The sequence below is a fragment of the Cricetulus griseus genome (genome assembly GCF_003668045.3).
Source record: "Cricetulus griseus strain 17A/GY chromosome 1 unlocalized genomic scaffold, alternate assembly CriGri-PICRH-1.0 chr1_0, whole genome shotgun sequence".
Lineage (NCBI taxonomy): Eukaryota > Metazoa > Chordata > Mammalia > Rodentia > Cricetidae > Cricetulus > Cricetulus griseus.
This window is the reverse complement of record NW_023276806.1, coordinates 177,359,006-177,381,249: the sequence shown is the minus strand read 5'-3', so window position 1 is coordinate 177,381,249 and position 22,244 is coordinate 177,359,006. Positions and strand designations below refer to the sequence as shown.

The 22,244-nt window shown below is 36.4% G+C and overlaps 1 protein-coding gene across 4 annotated transcripts in view; it reads left to right on the top strand.

Moving 5' to 3' along the window:
* The first annotated feature begins 380 nt into the window (after positions 1 to 380).
* The window catches only part of Hgf (hepatocyte growth factor), a 64,839-nt gene continuing 42,975 nt past the window's right edge, over positions 381 to 22,244 (top strand). For 2 of the 4 annotated variants that reach the window (XM_027393483.2, XM_027393484.2), the window contains exons 1-6: positions 381 to 634; positions 879 to 1,013; positions 7,335 to 7,500; positions 11,085 to 11,197; positions 12,708 to 12,822; positions 18,136 to 18,278. In XM_027393483.2, coding sequence (XP_027249284.1) covers positions 439 to 634; positions 879 to 1,013; positions 7,335 to 7,500; positions 11,085 to 11,197; positions 12,708 to 12,822; positions 18,136 to 18,278 — 868 coding nt within the window. In that variant the 5' untranslated portion in view covers positions 381 to 438. The remainder of the gene's footprint in view (positions 635 to 878; positions 1,014 to 7,334; positions 7,501 to 11,084; positions 11,198 to 12,707; positions 12,823 to 18,135; positions 18,279 to 22,244) is intronic. The other 2 variants (XM_027393482.2, XM_027393481.2) reach the window with 2 other exon arrangements.

Below are 22,244 nucleotides of genomic sequence, written 5' to 3'. Positions count from 1 at the left end.
TTGCTTGTCAGGGATAAGCAATGGGACATGTCTATGTCTTAAGACAGTTTAAGAGAAAGCATCACCAGATACATCAGAAAAGAGACATTTGAAAAACGTTTTTGGAATCCATTCGGGGTGATTTGGGGTAGCCTATCCCAATCCCATGCATGGGACAGGGCAATTTTCTGGCCTGAAAACTTGGGTGCTTTGTTTCTGCTGTTATTTAGTCTCATTCCTCAAGACCACCCCCTTATTTATTTATTTTTTTTTTACCTGTCCACTTTCTTTCTACCTGGGCTGTCCTAAGCTCTGACCCCTGCCTCCCTCTGCTCACACTGGCTTTAAAACCCAGGGAGCTGTGGGTCAGTGTTCCATCCATAGATCTCTCCAGCACAGCAATCTCGCAGACTTGGGCGCTGGGCTCATTTGACAGAAGGACTGCTCCGCTTTCTTCTTATGCTGCTTCCCCTTCCTCTTTTCCCAGATAGATATGTAAACACATTCATTTTCCTGTTCAAACGGGGCGAATTGGTGTTGTGCCTGTGCCTTGACTTAGCGATTGGACTGAGCCTTGCTCCTCCCTTCCCTACTCGGATAGGAGCCACAAGGATCTGGAGCTCGGGCTTCCAAATTGCAGCTGGCCTGGGGCCAGGTGACCTTTGCTTTTTAAGTTTCTTTCTGGAGGGGGGGGTGCGTGGAAGGGGGAGCTGGGATCTGTTGGGGGGAGAGTTTGAGGAAAGGAAGGGGCTGGAAGAGAGTAAAGGGCTGTTGTTAAACAGTTTCTTACCGTAAGAGGGAGTTCAGACCTAGATCTTTCCAGTTAATCACACAACAAACTTAGCTCATCGCAATAAAAGCAGCTCAGAACCGACCGGCTCACAACAGGATTCTTTCAGCCCGGCATCTCCTGCAGAGGGATCAGCCTGCTCGATCTGCAAGCATGATGTGGGGGACCAAACTTCTACCGGTCCTGTTGCTGCAGCACGTCCTCCTGCACCTCCTCCTGCTTCCTGTCACCATCCCCTATGCAGGTAAGTTTACTTCTGCTTCATGGAAACTGTGATTGCTTTAACTCTCCTGCTGACCTTGCTCTTTCCTTCCAAGAAGCTCTCTACCCTTCTTCCAGCATCCTTTCTTAACTCCATGTGTAGTGTGGGGCTTCCTAACCTCTCATTATGCTTTCTTTTGACATTCCTTTTCTGTTTGAAAAACATTTAAAATGATAATTAACATCCCCCAGTGATACCCCCACCCCCATCAGGCCCCACCTCATTTAGCTAAGCAGTCCGGAATTATGGGATAGGAATGAAGTGCTAACACTGGCTGGAACTTTGCTGGTTTGGCTAAGTTTAAGAACGAAGACAGACTTTGGCTTGAAGAGGGGAGAGTGATGGTCAGTCTAACCAGGGACTCCTGATTTCCCAAAAGGAGAATTTCCTATAAGTGTCCATCCAGTCAACCTTCAGCTCCAAATTCTGACATTGTGCAGGTCTTCATTTGGAGGAGGCATATTAAGCTCTGAGTATATACATGTTATAAAAATGAAACAGAAAGCTTTTCCTTCCAAGCTTCTCTTCTCTCTCTCTGGTATGGATGATTGCTGTTGATGCTGCAGTGCAGGGAGGAACACATCTTTGATTTGTATGGATACAGCACAATTGTCCCTCTTGGAATAGTTCAGAGTGCCTGGATATTTAGGGATCTCATGTATTGGTATAGGAAGTTTTCTCTTATTAGCTAGAGTAGAGGAAACATCTGTATCTATTGTGTTATTATTGCAGTGTCTGGACTGGGGTGACAGCAGGAGAAGGCAGTGAACTTTGGGGAAATAAAGACTGTACCAAGTGCCCAAATAGCAGATAGGTGACTTTTTAAAAAGCAAGAAAACAAGGAAACAGGCTGATAATTTAAGATAAGTTAACTATGACATTTATCACACCTCTGATCTAGTATCTGATGTAATACAAGAAGTAGCTAGTGCTAATAAAAAATATTGAAACCACCTGTTTTTTTTTTTTTTCTGCATTGGGAAGTGACTCCTTTTGAAAACAGACACTTTGGAAAGGGCCCTTTAAAAGGGCATAGGTAAAGGTTCCTGACAAAGTGTCATGTTAGGTGAATCTTTAAGACATTGCTAGGTTAGGGGGTACTAGCATAAATTGTAATCTTGGTCCAGTTTTCTTCTTTCACTTTTCAAAAACAAAATGCTGTTGCCTTGAAGTATGGTTACCTGAACTCAGTTGAGCTAATGCAAGATCTCAGTTTGGAAAGTCAAACAGTAGATCGACCAAAGACAACTTCCATTTGTTTTTTTGGCGTGCATGACACACTTTTGGCAGGAGGTATACATTTGTAATTATATTTCACTTTGGCTAATGTTGAAATGACTTTGTTTCCTGAGTATATAGAGAGCAGTCTGAGAGTGCGCTGGCAGGCCAAGAGAGGGCCTTTGGGAATTACAGATATATGTTATGAATAATTCCTCAAGTGGATAATACTAAAATTGTCATCAGAAGTGGGCCCATCTTTGTTGCATTTGCAACTTTGTTTTTAACAGTTTCCTTGTCTTAAACAACTTCCCAAATGGAAACAGTAGCTTTTTTCAAATATGTAATGAGAGTTTGTTCCTGACTTTTCATCTAACATTGAACACTTACTTTGTTGTTGTTACTTGCATGGCTATCCATCAGAAAGGAAGTGGGTACCCCAGTATGTTGACAGGCACTCATGAGCAGAATATGTTGTGGAGATAACTTTTTAAAAGAAGATTCTTAAGAAATATTGATGTGGATGATCCAAGCAGTTTTGATAGGAATTCATCTACTGCATAACATTATCATCTATTCTCTCACACTAAATCGCTAAACAAATACTGAATACTCTGTCTCAGAAATTAAACACTAAGAGAATACCTGGTATACAAGGGTCTTTAGGAATACAAAGTTCAGCAAACAGGAGAGGAACTTGCTTTTGTTGTACCATGGTGCTAAGAAATAAGTTATAAGTAAAACTCAGTTCTGATACCTGCATTCTTGGATTTATTTGATACATCTTAAAATTTATCTTTGTTAACTAAGGGACTAAACAGAAATTTCTGAATTCTAAGTGAATGGAAAATACAAGTTTTTCTTATAGTAAAGCTTAACACTACAATCAGCTCAAACATACTTTTAAACATCATTTGGCTAAGTAATATAAAGTAGCCAGCATTATCAAAAAGCAAAATAAAACAAAATTTGTGTTGGTAAGTGTCATTATAGAATAGCCGAGACTTCATTAGCTTAGTTTTCAAGCTTGACTTGAGAGGTGTGCCGTAGACAGGTCATGTGTAAGAAGATGAGCTATAGCATGATTGGTACTCTAGTCACAAGAACGGGCAAGTTGCCTGAAGGGCAGGGGTAACAAAGTATGAGAGATACTCCAGAAAGATCTATAAACCGAAAGTGAAGGTCACCTCTTAGGACTGGTAAACTGGGTTCCTAGTGGGGCTACAGCCTGTAGTTGGAAAAATAAGAAAGATGGGATAGAATGGTAGCCTTGTATGTCATAGGAAACCAAGAGATCTCTAGTGATTATTGGAAGCAGTGACTGAATATTCTAAACCAATAGGACACAGTATTTGCACTTCCATATGGCTGCTTTATTTGTTGAGTGGAAGAGAGTTGCTGGAAGAGAAGGACAGACACTGGCACATCTACAATGAGGAATTCCAGAAAATGAAGTAGAAAGGAGGGAATAGATTCTTAACTTCCCCATGAGCACTTTATCCTATAAGTCTTCAGAAGCGAGGTTATTATGTTGCATCCCAGCCACCAGTACTTGGTCTAAACCTGCCAAAGCGCTTCCTTCTCACTGTCTTCATTTACCATGAAATTAACTTCTCCAAAATGGAGTAGTACATTGCTGGCAAAGAGTGAGTCTGAGTCCTAGACAGTAACAGTGGAAACTGGGACTTCTTTTTGTGATCCTTGTCTTTAGGAGTTAAAATTCTCCAGTCACAACCATTGCCTTCCATCAATTACTTGTAGACTTTCATCTTAACATCTTGCCAGTTCAAACTGTTAATCACTAATCATGTGGGTAGTTTTCTTCAGTTATGGGGAACCAGACTCCTGCTCTTTCCACACCCTGCAAATCCTTCCTTTGCCTGGCTTTCCTTTGAAGTCCAAGGTTCTTCCACACAGAAGAAAATATATGAGGTACTGAGAGAAACGACTGTGAGGCCCAGGGGCCAGGGGGAGAATGTGTCTTTCCACAACTGCCTTGATATGCTTGACCTCGCTTTCTGTTTGTAGGTTTCAACTAGGACCCTAGTGATCTCAGTTCTAAAACAGGGGCCTCAGGTTCTTCAGGAAAGGTACCTTCCAGAATATTTTACTGGGCTGGGAAAAGAGAAAGGAACATAATTTAAAATACAGGAAATCCTGATAAATTTGCAGTGTTACCCTTGGATTTCTTGTTTATAAACTTCAACTAACAGACACATTCAAAAAATAGTAGAAAAAATCTGATCCAAACATATTTTTGAATTTTTTCCCAAATTAAGCTTGGCTTTTTAATTATTTTTAGTAAAATAAGCATCAGTTGATACATGAGGAAGAGACAGTGAAATCTACTTTCAGCAAAGGAATTGCATTTTCAGAAGCTAATTTTGAATGACCTCTGTTTTGCCTTTTTTTCTCTTATTAAGGAAATAATTAGTTTTATAGATGGATGAATTAAATGATGCATAAGTACTTAGTTACTGATCTAGTATACAGACTGAGTTATGCAGGAAAGTTCACATGTCACAGTGCCGAGGGATTCTTGGTATCTGGTTCTGATTGGTCCTTATTAGCACTGTGAAGCTCCAGGCCTTCTATTTATTACACAATAAAGGGAGATTATGGATTTACTTATTTTTCAGGATGCTTTTTGGTCTCTTGTCATGGAACTCTTACTAGCAAGTGAGAGTAGCTTGCTTTATGAGGCAAAACCATACATTAACACATTTCAATAGGACAAGTGAGGATCTGTAAAATTAATCAGAGCTAATAACTGCAGAGACCTCCTTTCTCCAGAACAGTCTTCACTCTTTTATAGCATTGGCCAGAGGCTCTGCATTGTTTTATAATTACTAAAATGCCTTAGGAACATAATCCTGATCATAGCTATTTCGAAACTACTTTTGTGTTCTTATTTTACTCTTAGACACATACAAAAGCACATTGTACATAAGACCAATGCTATATTCTTAGTTGGTCGAATTCACACATGTTGATATATACATAACATACATATAGTCAATTTTGGTAAAACTTAAGCATTTCTCAATGTAAGCTCCTATCACAGGAAATATTTAAATTTATAAGGAATGAAATTATTATCATGCTATGAAATATTAGGAGCACCAAAGAAGTAGTGTAATAAGGCCACAGAAAAAGAAACTCATGATGGAAAAATTATTTCTCACTAACCAGATTCTGTGACAGAAATGTCAATCTGCAAGTATCATGACTTCTTTTATTGTAAGAATAACAGTTATGTCAGAAATTAAGTGAAGAAATTTAAAAAACAATACCAAGTTCTTAAAATTTTCATTTTATTGCAATTACTAGTTATACTCCCAATATTTACTAAATGAAAATAACTCAAATAACTCAATTTATTAATTTAACCTTTCTTTTATAAATTAAGAATTGGTATATTAAAATTTCATGTAATTAAACAAAGTCACTTTGCAAGTCATTGACAATGCCAGCCTTAGCTGCCTGTCAAGGAATTTTGACCCCAGATTCATTAAATAAACATACTGATTAATTATTTGATTGAATTTATGTAACAAGGTTTTCTTTAAATAAAATCTCTTACATCATATTGTTTGCATCTTATAGCCCATGTACCAGTCTTTTGGAGACTGTGTTCTGGAGTTTTGAAAATAATTCAGAACTTAGAGAAGTACATGTTTTCTCTTATTTATTGTTGACTTTAGGTTAGGATAGATATTACTGAGTACCATCTGCATACTTAACAAACCAACCAGAGCCAGTGCTTGCTGGCAACAGGATATGATGCCATTCTTGGCACTTCACTCTGGTAGCCATCTTCCCAACTTTTCTGCATAGAAAACGTTACCCTCTTTTCTTGACACACTTCACCACATTTAAAGACCAGGAATGCATTTCCTGCTGTAGCATGCAAGCTTCTCTTCAGCTGATAGCCCTGAATCAAATCTTCAGGAAATGTTTACAAATCACATTTCCACATACATTCTTAGATAAATGATGGCAATGGGAGTTGTTCTGAGTGCTATCTCTGAAGCTGAGCCTCTAAATTTCCAGGCTGAAGTCTTCCAAGTGGCCAATTAATTTCTCATTGTCTTTACTCAGTTCCAGTTAAAAGTGAATGTATTCAATTACCATTGTTATAAGGGATATTAAACAAATTTACATGTAGATATGCATGTTTCTATATGTGATGATTTACGCTAATTAGTTTGATCAGTATTAAATTGGGATATTTTTAGGAAATTAAGAATGATGGAACACATTCTTATTATCTTCAAATTATTCACAAATTTAAGATCTTTAGGATATATTGGTTCTGTTTTTCAAGTTTATAGTAAGTTTCATACTATCTAGAGGTCTTGTCCTTTCATGAAGAAAAATGCCGTTGCTACATTAAAGGATAAAGCTTTACATACATTTGATTTACAGTGTTTGGCCTGATCTCAATACAAACAGTTTTATGAAATTGAGAAATAGTGTCCCAAACACTGAATACATTTTTTTTGGTACAAAAATAAAAAGAGAGGGGCTAAAATATGTATAGTATGAAGCACTTAAAGAACAAGTCAGCAGAATTTGTCCAATGCAGAGTTTCTAGTGAGAAGTTTCTCACTGCAATGCCTTTGGATAGACTTACCTAGTTAGCACCGTAATTTATATAAAGAGCCACAGATCGGAGAATGAACAGTTTAATTACAAAGCATACATATGCCTCTGGCACTGATGCTTGACTCTGTGTTGTCTGGAGAACATCATCTCTTTAGGGTGAGTTTTGTCCTAATTTTGAAATAACTCTTCTTTAGGGTTGTTTATTCTTTGGGGTGAACTTTGTCCTAATTTTTCAATGCATCCTTCATTTGAAAGGATGTAGATTAGTAATTTACATAGCAATTATCTGTTTTTACATAATTATAATGTTACTTTCTCTTGCTCTTCTGCATCCTCATCCAACTCTCTCCACCCCCTAGAGGTATACTATATGATGTACTATAAAATCATTATCATGAAGATGTTCCTTAAGGAATTTACCCCTCTATAATTATTAAAAACCTTTCACATTGAACTATTTAATTTTTGTATTAATAGAAGGGCAGAAGAAAAGAAGAAATACACTCCATGAATTCAAAAAGTCAGCAAAGACTACTCTCACCAAGGAAGACCCATTATTGAAGATAAAAAGCAAAAAAATGAACTCGGCAGATGAGTGTGCCAACAGATGTATCAGGAATAAGGGCCTTCCATTCACATGCAAGTAAGTCATTTCACTTTCTTTATTGAAAAGTTTTCAAATAAAGTAAATATATAGTGATCATATTTCATCTCCCTTTTGTTAGTCAATGCAATTTGTCCTTTAGAGTAGTTTTGAGTCTAGCTTGAACTCATTCCAGATAGATCTCTCAGTTGACATGAATGACCATTTGAGGTTCTGTGGATTCTGAACAATTAACATAGAGCTAAAACCAAATTGGACTCTTTCTTATTCTAAAATGTTGTGTTTCTTGTTTTCTTTTGTAGCAGAGCAATGCAAGGATTTTCTGGGTAGGAACTGGGCAACAGCCAAAATTTACTGCAATTTATACCATCTCTGTAGGGATTTAAATAAAAGGTGTTGAGAGAATTATATAAAAGCCTAGAGAGATCGGTGTCAGCAGTACAGACTGCTTCAAAGAAGTCAGAGAAAGTGATGATAAAGGTAGGGTGGGAAGTGATGGAGCCATCTGAGACTTGAGTGGTTTGAAGTAGAGACAGTCTTACCTTTTGACAGGCCCCTTGTCACTTAGAATTCCTTATTAATTTGCCAGTGATCTCAGAGGAGAAAACTTACAATTTTGAAATAGCAAGGTGAAAATATTATCCAAAATGGCAATAAGAACATATATTTACTGATCAAGATGTGGTAGTGCACTCTTATAATCCCCAAAACCAAAGGAAGCTGGTCATTATGAGTTCAAGACGAGCCTGAGCTACAGAGCTACACACACACACACACACACACACACACACACACACACACACACAGACACCATTCTTCAAAAATGTATTCTCTTGATTAATTTTCTATTCTCTTTTGTACCTTAAAAAATAACATTGGGTGCTAGAAAGTTCATTTGGTGGTTAGGAACACTTGCTGCTTTTGCTGCAGAGGACATGGGTTTGGCTTCCAGAACCCATATCAGGGTCCTTACCAGAACTTGCATCAGTTCCAGGACATCTGGTGTCCTCTACTGGCTTCTAAAGGCATCTGCACACATGTGGTACACATGGATTCACTCCTGCACACACATGAACTCCGATAATAAAGAAATTGTTCACAAAAGGTTGTGTGGCTGGAATGTAGCTCGGTGTCAGTGTGCCTGCTTAGAATGCAAGAGGCCCTAGATTTTTTTATTCATGTTATTAAAAGTGGTATTTTTGAAGAAATTCTATCAATGTTCAATTCTTGCATACTCTGTTTTCACAGTGGCCCTTTATGAGAATACAGAATTCAGTGATTTCATGTGAGATGTTCCCATTTAGTGTTCCCTGTCTCAGAGAAATGAGGATTGTGGGCTCCTAGGGAAGGACACGGTCTCAGAAGGTCTTCAGCTTGCTTGGGCAGGGGAAAGACTATCTCTTTTCTATTTTTAAAGCCAAACTGCCACTCTCATGAAGACATTTCCTGGCAACCGTAGTGGGAATTGGATTTGTAAGCTTATCCCTGGGATAATTGTGTTTTATTCTGACTTTTGCATAAAAGCCTTGGGGTTGGGGAAAATAAGGCAGAAAAGGCAACTCTCAATCAGCGTCTGAGCTGTGTAAATTTATGGAGATGCTCTGTTGGCAAACTGGAGCTTCAAGTCCAGTCTTCCCTCCTCAGAGTTGAAAGGTAGGGGAAGAGAATAAGGGAAGCACATTTTGTTGTGGATTTCTAATGCAGAGTTTGAAAATAAGATCTATAAGAAATTTATAGAAAAATCTAATGCAGGGAATGTGATGGCCCCACACACTTCTCAGAGAAGTGTAAAATAATATAAAGCAGTACTTTTTGGAGAGCCTATTCTATTACAATGGAAGGAAAGAAAGGTTCTTATAGACTTGGAAATCAAACCTACTTTTCTGGTTCACAGTACTTTAAAAAATCTGAAGAACTTTGGGGGTACCTACTAGTTTTTTGTTTTTGTTTTTTTTGCAAATACTTTTAATAGGCAGTGGAAAAAGCAGTCTAGCATTAGCTGCAGGAGTGGGGACACATGTGGACATCTTCCCCAAGAGCATGAATTCAAAACATATTGTCTAATGTTAATAGTTTTGAACTAAAAGGTCCATGCTGATAAACTTATTTAGGGAACATTGACTTAGGAACATAGCATCCCTACAGTAGGATTTCCATTCTCTGTAGTAAATTTCACATTTTATGACTCACCAAACAAGGATATTAATGTGACAGTTTCCAAACATTTTGTTCAATTTCTTCCTTCTGAAGACACTGTTTAGGAGTGGGGATTTGCCTAATACATTTTCCCTTGAAATCTTTTTATATGATTACAATGTGTCTCAGTCATATCTAGCCCCCAACACTTCAATACCTCCCAGGTCCCCCAATACATTTCCCTTCAAAATCCCTGTGCTTAATAATAATATAAAAAATACCCAATAAGTTCAGTTAGTGGTACTTATCTGTGCATGGCTTTGGGCCATCTACTGAAGTATGCTTGGTCTACCAGTGGCCACACTCCTGAAAGAAAAGTGACCCTTTCTTCCTTAGCAGCCATCAACTGGCCATAGTGCCCCAGCTGGGGGCATGTCATCCGGAGCCTGTCGTCATTCCATACTGGAACTTTCAACTGTCTTGGCCTTGTGTAGGCAGTGAGCACTGCTGTGAATTCCTATGTTGAGCAGCCAGGTTGTGTCCAGGGGACAACATTTCACAGCACTCCTCCCCATCTCCCACCTCCTACATTCTTCTTCACTCTTCTCTGGGAAGTTCTTTGAGCTGTGAGGGGGCCAGGTTCCTACAGTCAGTTGCTATTCTCAGTAAATGGTCAGGAGTCTGGGAAAAACACACTGCCTACTTCAATAGGAAGCTTCCATGACTGAGAGATAAGAGCAGAAGAAAGTTATCTGTGCCAGGTGCCTGGGTACTCAGCCTAACACAATTTAAGGAATATGATTATAGTTATTTTATTTGCAGGACTGAGACCGAACTCTAAGTCATTTTTCAAGCTAGGAAATTACTTCCACTGACTTATATTCCTATCCATTTTATATTGTTTTGTTTTGTTTTGAGGCAGGGACTTGCAAAGCTATTCATGTCTGTCTTGAAGTTACTCTGCAGTCTATACAGGCCTTGGATACATTTCTCCAGTCTCAGCATCCCAAAAGTTGGACACAGGGCTACATCACCAGGGGACATGTCATTTTTAGAACATATTTGTATATTTACAAATTTTGCATGCTAATTATAATATTGCAAATGTAATCACTTTCATTTAACAAAAACTTCCAACTAACTGGGCACTAACAAAACTACTGAAGCCTTCAGAAATTATCTAGGTAGTTATATGCGATGATTTGCTTGTTGAAACCTTCATTTTTCTACATATCATTGAAATTAATGTCAAAACTTTCTTCAGAGTATTCATCTGTTTTTTCCTAATCTATACTTATAAAACAATTGTTTTGTCTTTGTTGTTTGTTCCATCAAAATAGGAAATACACATACCACCATTGTATTTTAATATGTAATAATGTCCTATTCTATATGTCCTCCTTGGTAAATCATGTGCCCATTAAATAAACAAAGCAAAAACTGTTAAATTGTAGTATTCTTTCTTTTCATTCAGCTATCTTTTTCAGGGCCTTTGTTTTTGATAAGACAAGAAAACGATGCCACTGGTTCCCTTTCAATAGTATGTCAAGTGGAGTGAAAAAAGGGTTTGGCCATGAATTTGACCTCTATGAAAACAAAGGTAACTGCCTTCTTCCTGAGCATTACATAACAAAATGAAAGATAAAAATATAGACTTGCATTTTATCAACACATAGGTCTTCTGTGCTGATGTCCTGGTCAGATTCTGACCTTTGCTATCGTCAGTCACTGATTAAGGTAGTAAAATGTTGTGCCCTGACTATGATGACTGTCAGGACACAACATTAGACAGAAGGCTGTGTTTCACAGATGTTCCTTAATTTAGATCACTCTCTCTCCTCAGCTAGTCTTTTCTGCATTCATTTTCTAATGTCATTTAGGCTGTGAGATCGGTGTACCTTATACTGTGGCAAATTTTAAAGATTAAGATAGTATTCTAAATTATAACAACTTTGTGTGGCTCATGTCATTGTGGTGGTGGGTGATGATAACAAAGCATGGAGATTTTGGGCAAATAAGTTGAATTCATGTATAAATGATTTAAAATTATTTAAATGAGAAATAGAAATTGTTAATTTGTCTTTTATGTAATATTACATTATATGTGTTATGGTATGTAAAGTATTTACAGTGTTTAAAAGCAAAGTATACTAATGAGATAATTGTAGAATATTGAATATACATTTTACAGGTTAAATATTTATTCATATGAACTAACAATTATGGATTGAACCTATGAAATTAATGCTATTTTGTTAGTGTTTTTTTACAAGAACATATTGTGTTTATTGAATTAGGTTATGGATACCAAATACAGACACCTTTATGTCAATTGACTGAATCTTTAAGTAAAAGCTAATAGTAGAAAATAGAACAATTTTGCATATCTCAATGATTTTACATGTCTGAAGTATAATTTGTGATTTTTATTCAGTCTTTCTCTAGTTGGCTAGCTGCACATCCTCTTGTTTTGTAACTAATATGCCCCTATTTAGAATTCAGTTCTCTATGTTAGAAAGTGAAATGTTATTAAAAAACATGTAGAATAATAACTAACCCAATGTAGTTAATTCATGCAAATGCACACACACACACACAAACACACACACACATACACACACACACACACACACACACACACACACACACACACCACAAAAAAACAAGTTCACATAATTTTACTGAGATAAGACAAATCAGTTTTGTTTGCTTACATTTTATTTCAGAATTTAAAATAGATTTGGAAGTTACCTAAGTTTTGTTTTTAATATTTTCTTTGGCACATTTATTTAATCAAGTCACAGTGGTCTACCCAGTTGAGTATGTAAACTAATCCAAATTAAGGACGAAGACTAATCTCTGTAGTTAGCCTCTACTATATAGTCAAAAATTAAATTGTATGACAACTTGACTTGTTTGCTTTGTATTATTCTGAAATGTGTGGCTTGAAAATACTAGTACAAGCTTTAGCAAGAATTTTCAGTATTATTGGAAACAGTTGGCATCCATTGGTGACTCACATGCTGAAGTGGATTCTTGCTTTTCCTCTCCAGTAAGTACAGTAGGTGTTTCACATAGTTCTAACATTTTCTCTCTGTGCTATTCAATAGACTACATTAGAAACTGCATCATTGGTAAAGGAAGCAGCTACAAGGGGACAGTATCTATCACCAAGAGTGGCATCAAGTGTCAACCTTGGAGTTCCATGATCCCCCATGAGCACAGGTAAGAACAGCATGATAAAAAGAGGAAGCAACCTCACCTGTCTGCATGTGAACAGTTGCCCATTAGTCCTTTGGGTAGCACTACCCTTCTGTTATCACCTAGTCTGTGTTGCTGAATTGTGCTAGGCCAAAACTTTGATGGAATCATGATTAATGAGTACCAAGAGATTAACAGATTTGCTATTTAAATATGGCCTAACATTTTTTTTTTTTTACCTCAGTGTCTCAATTTTAGATGTTATTGCAAATGACTCTGTTTTTTTGCCTTTGAGAGGGTACTGTGAATTAACAGGGAGAGCAGGATTTAGACCTCACAAAGCATGTGTTGAAACTTCAGAAGATCTTAGCTTTGGCTGCATCTTACAATGACTTATTGCCAATCCTGGAAAGTCCCACTACCAAAGGTACAAGCAGACCAGTTAAATTGGATCCTCTGGAGTAGGGGTGGGGATGAGGCTCCTCAATTGGTTCTGAAGTGCAGATCAGGCCAGGACCCACTAGTCAAACTCTTTTACCCCAGATCACTTGCTTTCTCATCCCTATGTCACCCGTTGCCTAAAGTCTCCAGAAGGAGTTTTTTCTTTGACACTAAATAGCTACACCGAAGAGAACTTTATTCATTATAGCAGAAAGATGTTATTTAGAGATCAATAAAGATAATATCCATAGGCTTATGAGATTTTAATCATCATGGAGTAAAAACATAAACATTTTATATAAACATATATAAGCATTTTTATTTACTAGGGAACTGTGTCCATGATCTCCAGACATATTTCACATATAATCTCAGTAAGAACTCCAATAGTTTAAAACAGCTCTACCTGGTTAGAAACTTCTGTGGAAGGTTTAGCTTACCACATCTGAGTACCTGGTAGACAGTTAACTTTCATATGTTTTATGGTCTTAAGTATGTAGTGTAAATGTAGGCCAAGCAATCTTAGGATTTTCACAGAGAACCTTAGTGTTTTCAGGGTCATACATAGATGGTAAGTGGCATTACCAGTTCCATAGTACATCCAGTGTGTGCAGCAACCCTCCAGTGTGAGATTGTGAGTTTATCTGTAGTGCTTGTGCTCTGACTTGTCGGTAGTAACAAAATGTGATGGCCTTCCCGTGATGAATACACTTTCATTCCTTTCTGTTTTTTAAAAGCCTTTGCTTGCACAATGATTGATTTTGTTTTAGCAAACAGATATGATTTAATCAAGTGATTTATTAATGTAAAAGTTAACTTGTTTGATGCAGTAATGAAACCTTTAGACTTTGCCTTATGAACACTAGCTAGTGACTGTCCAAGTTGATCAGCTCTGTAGTAGTATAGGGTATAATAACTTCCCAAAGTTATTTACAACAGTTATAAAGGAATGCCTCTAAAACATGGTATTGCTTCTGGATTAGAAAGCAAATAATACAACTACTTTTGTTCTCTTTTAGGGGTGGGCATACTGATGAAAACCCATTGGTTGAATAGTTAGATCTAACTTTTTACAAACAAAAGAATACCATGGAAATCAATCTTACCTTAGACCAGGAGAGTGTGCTGGACTCCCCAGTAGAGTTTTTCTTTCAACCCAGATTCTCTATGATTGTTATTCTCTGCTTGAGGAGTAAATGTGAAATGTTCTCCCTGGGAAATGGGTTTCCTATTCAATCAGATATTTTGCCAAGGAACATGGGTATCTTGTATATTATTCAAATCCCTTTTTATTTGATGAAAGCAATACTTAATTTTTTATCAATTAGCAGTGTTATTGGAATAGCTTCATGATTGCTTAACACTTTAAAATTAGGTGTTAACTAAAGATTAATTTTATGAGAAATGGAATAAGAAATATGTTTTTGTCTAGCAGAGTGATTTATTGTTGAGTTTCTAAACTGAAATATTTTATAAATGGCTTAATGGAAAGATGATGATAGATGTTGAAATTAACACAAAAGCTTAACAGAAAATCAGGTGACCTGATATCTACATCTATATCTTTCACTGGCCTTCTAGCATTCATTAGTGAAGCAGATGATAGAATAGATCAAGTTTCTTATGAACATAGCTTATATTAAAAGAAAAAAAGGGAGGCTAGCACCCAGAAGACCTAGTTTATGGTTTAGAGTATATTTGGACATAACCCAGTTTTAAATATTTCTTCACTTATCTCTCTTAAACTTTGCTAACAGCAAGGACAGAGATAAAAATAGTATCTGTGTGAATAACAGCTCAGTTCAGATTCCACAAGCTGGCACAGGCCTTTTGTGTAACAAGTTCTCATAAACATTTGTCTAATGAACACCTATAAGTGAAAGAGTGGGTAAGGCTTCATACCCTGGCCAAGTATGGGGTGTTGAAGATAATCAGACTGAACACCTGTGAGACAAAAGAAAGCCAGCTGGTTGTGGGTGAAGGACAAAAAGACCAATAAAGAAGTGAGAAACACTTTAACCTCTGTGACCTAAAGAGGGATTTGATGTTCATTCACTCATAATTATAAAAACAAGAACAGCCTTTCTCTTTATTTTCCGACTTTAACTCCAGTGAGAATAGTTTTCTTCTTTTGGCCATCTTTAGTTTAAATTTCTACTTTTCTCTGATTCTTCCTACTTGTTTTTTTCTTATAAAACAAAACAAACAAACAACAACAACAGACACACACACACACACACACACACACACACACACACACACACACACACACACACACACCCCACTGCTTCTTCACAGCTTTTTAAATTTTGGGAGGCTCTACATCTTACCTTCCCATTTCAACCTTAATGGAATAGGAGTCTTCTGAAACTGTCAATATTGAATCACTAGTTTCTTACTTCTTCTGATTTACTGGGCAATTTTATTTTAAGGTTTGAAACTTCTTTCTTTTATTGAAAATAGATTATTTTTCTTACACAATATATCCTGATTATGAATCACCTTCGTTCTAGTTCCTTCACAACTCCCCTCCCATCCAGTTCCCACTAGTTCTCTGTTTCTCTTTAGAAAGCAAACAGGCTTCTAAGAGATAATAATATATATAAAAATATATTAAGCTAAAACAAAAACTATTACATTGGAGTTGTATAGGAAAAATAAAGAGAGAAAAGAACTCAAAGGAAGGCACAATAATCAGAAACCCATTTGTTCACACACCCAGGACTTATATACAAACACTAAACCTGAAGTCATAATATATAAGCAGAGGACCTCTGCAGACATGTGCAGGCCCAGGGTATGCTGCTGCAGTCTCTGAAGTCACTAGTGCCCTAAGTAAAATATTGTTCATTTGATGAACCTGCAACTAAATAAATACTTTATTCCTATACCAGATAGGTGATATGTACCTATGATGCAGTGATTAGTAATAACTAATATCACCACTGCTTTTTCCTAACATAAAGTTACAGTGGACTTTAAGTAAATTTATTTGAGTTACTTCATCAAATATATAAAGCAAAAGTCAGTTTTATTTCTAATAGAGAAGTATTTTGTTATAATTTACCATGCATATTTGGGGAAGTGCCAAAAAGTGAAATAAAATTTATTTCAGGCAATATTAAGAACACAGGACACAGATGCAAAATTCTTCCATGATGGAACTACAGCTAAGAAAAGACAAATGTCTTATTTTTTGAAAATCAATCAAGAAAATCAAAACCTTCTGGCTAAGATTTTAAAATTTTTAGTTATCTTTAACTAAAAGTTCCACCAAACATATGAACTAATTTCTTATTTCTGTGCTATATTTAAAATGCTGGTGAAGTAAGGATGTAAATGCTTTTTTTGAGACATACCTTGAAGTTGCTTAATTCTTACAATACTATTTTGGTTCCTTGCACGTTTTTAATAATATCTTTGAATAGACTGTTTAATTTTTGACCACTGATTTATGTCTTCTGAAGGCCTGACTGTGGTGTTTCTTCATGCTCAAACAAAAGCCTTCTACTGTAAAATTTGCTTGGAAAATGATTCTCATGCCAGTATCCATTGTGTGGTATAACATCTTTATTTTTTTAAAGATTTTTCTTTCATTTTCCTTGTTTTGATTAGTACATAGTAACTTTAAAAGTAGTGTGTGATATTCTGATTCATGTATATGACCAACTCTAGATAATTAGCATATCCATTTCCCAACAATCATGTCACTGGATAGAAAGCACATTTGAATCCTATTTCCTGAGAGACTCAGATCTGTAAACTTTGTATTCACACAGAACACTAGGGTCAATAAAAGTAGAAACAGGTTTTAGCAAAGACTTGTGATTGGGTTGAAATTATTTTACTGGTATTATCCATGGAGGAATGTTCTTTTCTTATATTGTTTTGCAGCAGACAAATATAGGATGCACTGCTGTAAGCATTACAAATATAGATAGCTTCCACCTTTTCTCTTGCTGGAGGATACTTCTGGGTCACAGACTACCAGTAGAGCTTGAGATATTTTAGGTGAGGTTATCAAATTGATCTCAATACACCCAATGAAATACATTTATGGACTAAAACTGAGAACTCCAAACCTCAATCTCAGTCATCACTATCAACGCTTTTGAAGAGATTAAAGCCATTTGATTCCTTGTTATAGCACTGACAATGAGCAGGGTGTGCTTGATTATAGGTGCCATTTGTCAAATATCACATCATCTCCTTCAACTTCCCCAAACAGCCATATGAAATCTAAACTGTTACAAGCTCTGGCTTTTCTTAGTGAATTAGTAAGCAAGTTAATGGCTGGAGGGGTTCAATTATGTGCTGGTATCTCACAACAAAGAGTTGAATGTGGGATCAAGCCTTAGTTTGAAATCCTGGATTCTTGGCTCATGCTGTGTCACCAATCTTTTTCTTCAATTGTGAAGAAACAAAGGTGTGTGTGTGTGTGTGTGTGTGTGTGTGTGTGTGTGTGTGTTAGCCATTATGAGGAAAGCTGTATACAAGCAGATGATCCTGGATCTGTAGCATAAGGGTCAGATCTGGAAGCCAACTGCAGAGATGATGGCTCAGGTTTTACTAAGTCTGAGAATTTATTACTTGTGATTTGGAGTGTTGAAATTCGATCTTAAAAAACACAGCTATGTTTTAGAATATTTGAACTTGTGGGAATTCAGAGGCTAGTAATTACTAATTTGGTGTGGAATACAGAAGTTCAGTTAGGTAAATTTTAATAAAATTCAAGTATTTAAATTGCAAAATAGAAGTACGGATACACTAAATTACATGAGATAGACAAGTTTCTCCACTTTGGGGGAAACCTAGCCAGTAACTAGTATAATTAATAGGCCAACACTATTAAAGTTGCATGCTCTTATACTGTGATGATTATCATTTTAAAACTAGCTTTTTGCCTTCGAGCTATCGCGGTAAAGACCTACAGGAAAACTACTGTCGAAATCCTCGAGGGGAAGAAGGGGGACCCTGGTGTTTCACAAGCAATCCAGAGGTACGCTACGAAGTCTGTGACATTCCTCAGTGTTCAGAAGGTAAATGAACCTGAATACCACATGGGGCGATACCCCCTACCCCCCATGTATAGAACTGTAACTCATTTAAAGATTAACAACAATGAATCCTTTACAATGAATATGTTGTTCATTCAAGTACAAGCATAGACAGTTGTGGGAGTGTTCTCACACAATGCGTCACAAACTTGTGGTCAGCAGATTCATGTAAGGTAACAGGGCCAGTTACCAAGGTGAATTTCAACGTTGGCCTGGAGTAGCCTTCTGGGGAAAGGAATAGTGGGCATTTACTTGTTCTCTTAAGCTTGTCTACCTCTAATTCTCCCATAGACCACCTGAGAGGACCTAAAATCTAGGTCAACCTTAGGGGGTCACATATCAGATAATCTTACATACCAGAGATTTACATTATGATTCATAACAGTAGCAAAACTACAGTTATGAAGTAGCAACAAAATAATTTTATGGTTGGGGCTCACCCCAACAAGAGGAACGGTATTAAAGGATTGTAGCATTTGGAAGGTTGAGAGCCACTGACCTATATAAAACTAGTCAGTTATTAGCAGCTCTGGTGCTATTCATCCAGCACTTCCTTTGGAAAAATGTGATTGAAACTACTCTTGAAGTATCACAACCCAGGCTGTATAGATTCAAGAGACCATATGCCAGGGTGCCCTGAAATGCAACATTTCCATGTGATCTTGGTGAAATGTGGCTGCAACCAAGTGTGAGTCATGTCTGCAGCTCAGTGCCATTCAAAATAGTACCCGAGAAGATCACAGCGTTGATTCCAAGCTGCCTTGAAGGCAAGCGCCTAAGCCATGTTCTCACTTCTTACACTGTGTTTTCAGTGGGAAAGAGTGCTATATTTTCTTTTGTGTTGGAAATCTGAATGACCAGCAAGATGGTAGAGTGATCATTTCAGCATTGTATGTATTTTCATTTTTCTCAGTTATTTGGCTACAGAATAAATTGAGTTTTTCAGTTTTGTCAAAGCTCCTATGATTTCATAAATCCAGATGGAACATGGATTAAATCATTTTCAGATTTATTAGGGTTTTATTAGTCATTGGGGAAGGGAAAAATGCTGTCCATATTTATAGTAAGATATACCTGTATATTAACCCAGTATTTTCTATATCCTCCATGAATATCCATTTCATACCATGTTGCTATTTATCACCAAATGAGTAAAGGCATTGTTAGCTGATTGTCATGGAGAAGGTGAATGTGTTTGTCATTCTTTAAGTTACAACCCTTGACTTCATGTGTAGACAGCTTGTCTCTGTATATTCCTACTCTCCATTCCATGTCATATTCTGTTCCCTCCAACATCTTCATTGTTTTCTTTCCTTTTAAAAATAATAAACTTATCTGTGATAACATTATGAATAAGTCTGTTTTGTATGAATAAGTCTGTAATTCATATTTGTCTCTAAATAACACATGGAAGAAAATAAATCTCTACTTTTAGAGAAATCTCCACAAATATAATTTTCTGAGATTGAGAATCATTGGCAAGTATATTTATTGGTGTGTTTGGTCTGAGAAAGAATTTTTGATGTCAGGTAGATTGTACAGCCTTGATATAGCCTGACTCTTGCTTTACCTTCCTAGTTTTCACTGGGATGTGATTTTTTCAACCCCTCCCCTTTTTTCTAAAATACATTGACATTTATTCTCAGAGGTGATGTAAAATAAAAGTGCTAGAAATAGTACTTTAAAACACTCTTGTTTTTAGCGATCCTCAGGAGAATATAATTCCTTAATATTCTTCAATAATTTGAACTCACGAAACATCTCTTAGTGGAGAACGTCATTCACTAGTATGGAAGACATGTGGTACTGGGTCATTAAAGGTTGCAGACAAGCTCTTTCTGGAGGTCTGACAACAGGACAATGAGCCTTTAGAATCAAAAGGACACCTGCCCTACAGGCTAAACATTTTCCAGAAATCATGAGTTGAACAGTGAGATTTTAAATTCAAGCTAAAATGAGACAAGTTTTATATGTGTTTTAATGAAGTAAATTCAAAATAAGCAGCATTGTCAATATATCTATGAACCACAGAGCTGTTAATAAAAAGGATATTACAAAACATAAAAGCTAATAAACATATCATGTGAATGGAATAAGAAAAACTCTCAAAATCCACTGAGCTTAAACAGTATCATGTGGTTGGCTCTCTCTGTCATTAGCTTTAATTTATTAAGTGATAACTTACAAAGATTACCTCATTATGAGTAAGTAATTTTCAAGTAGCTTTGTATATTTGAAATTAATTAAATCCTATGATCAAATTTTATTTTATAGTTTTTAAAAGAGGGATTGTTTGGGCCTCCTAGAGGACCTGTTCATTTTTTTTACACCAACAATGGCTTTGCCTCCTAAAACTTAACATCATTTTCTCAAACTTATGCCTAATTTACTTTTTTATACATATCACCACCGTTTATTGCATATTTGTTCCTGTACACTTTATCAATTTTATCTAGACTTTAAAGTCCAAGAAAAACTAGTCTCCTAAAAACTATTCCCTCAAATACGTAGAAGTTTAGACTGTATCACACAGTAAGGGACTGCTGCCAGCAGCACCAGGGTCTTCTGAGACCTTATTACTGATACCCAGCTCAAATCTGCTCAACAAGGATTTGACAGTTAAGGAGATATGAAGGTGACCTTATGCACATTGAATGTGGGGGCATATTAATCTACCACCTTTGTTCTGGAAAGTACTCATGTTATGTAGTCATTAATTTCATCTGTGTAGCAACTCTTTCCTAGTACTTTAAAATCTAAGTCTGAATTATAATAATTCCCATAGTAATGCTTCCAAGAAAATAATTATATTCAATTTTATTGGCAGATATATTCTTACAAACTGCAAAACTTTTATGAATAGTACATTACAATGGACATAGGTAATCTATTTCTCACTGAATACAAAGGAGCAAGCAACAATAACAAATGCAGCACCATTTTCATTGAAAATATCAAAGCTTAACATCCTTTAAAAAATCGGGAGAACTAAATAAACGTGTTCCATTCAAGTGGAAGTCTGAACTGTGATGAGGCTTCACCACGTGGAGCATTTCAGTGTGGAAATGACAATGATTAAACCGAACACCTTTACTCGGGAGTGCTCACACACCCTCATTTACAGTTCAGGTGCCTACTGACTGTATCCTGGGCCAGCTTCACATCACGTGAAAGGAACTGAACTGGTCCTTTGTCTTAATTCATGCATTATCCTGTATGAAAAGAGATGGGTCACTCCAATACATGGATCATATATTCCAGACACCTAACAGTTAATGTCCTGTTATGTTATTAAAGTAAACATTTCAAAAGAAGAGATCATTGTAATGTCACATGCAAAAACACTTTCAATATTTATTAGGCAAGAATCCAGCAGATAAATTAATTTTAACATTAATATCTTTCCTCACTTCAGCTAAAGTTAGATGATCAGTGCTCACAAGATACAAATGATGTGTTTGGGGAAGTTGGCCGGATTCGTAGGAGAGCCAAGTGATGATTTATTCCACAGGATGCTTGCTGCGCTACAAATCAACCTTCTATTTGAGAAATCTCATTTGCAGTTGGTTGATGTGACTCAGTTTTCAGTGTGACTTGAGACCAGCCAGAAAGGAACAATTAATTAACCCAAGAATCATCAGTATGATCCTGCATAATTAGATCAGCTTATACATTTTTTAAAGAGTGGGTGCACGGAGTTCAGTAGCAGGTCATCTTCTGTCCTAAGGTAGGTAAGAATGTTAGCTTGCCCACCTACTCAGCATGAACATTTACTAACAGAGTGGAGCTGTAACTATATATATAATATATATATATATATATATATATATATAGTTGTAAAGCTTTACATATATATATATATATATATATATATATATATATGTAAAGCTTCTGTTCTTTAAGTAGTAGCAGACTAGTTATTTGATTGATCTCTTGAGTATGTCAGTT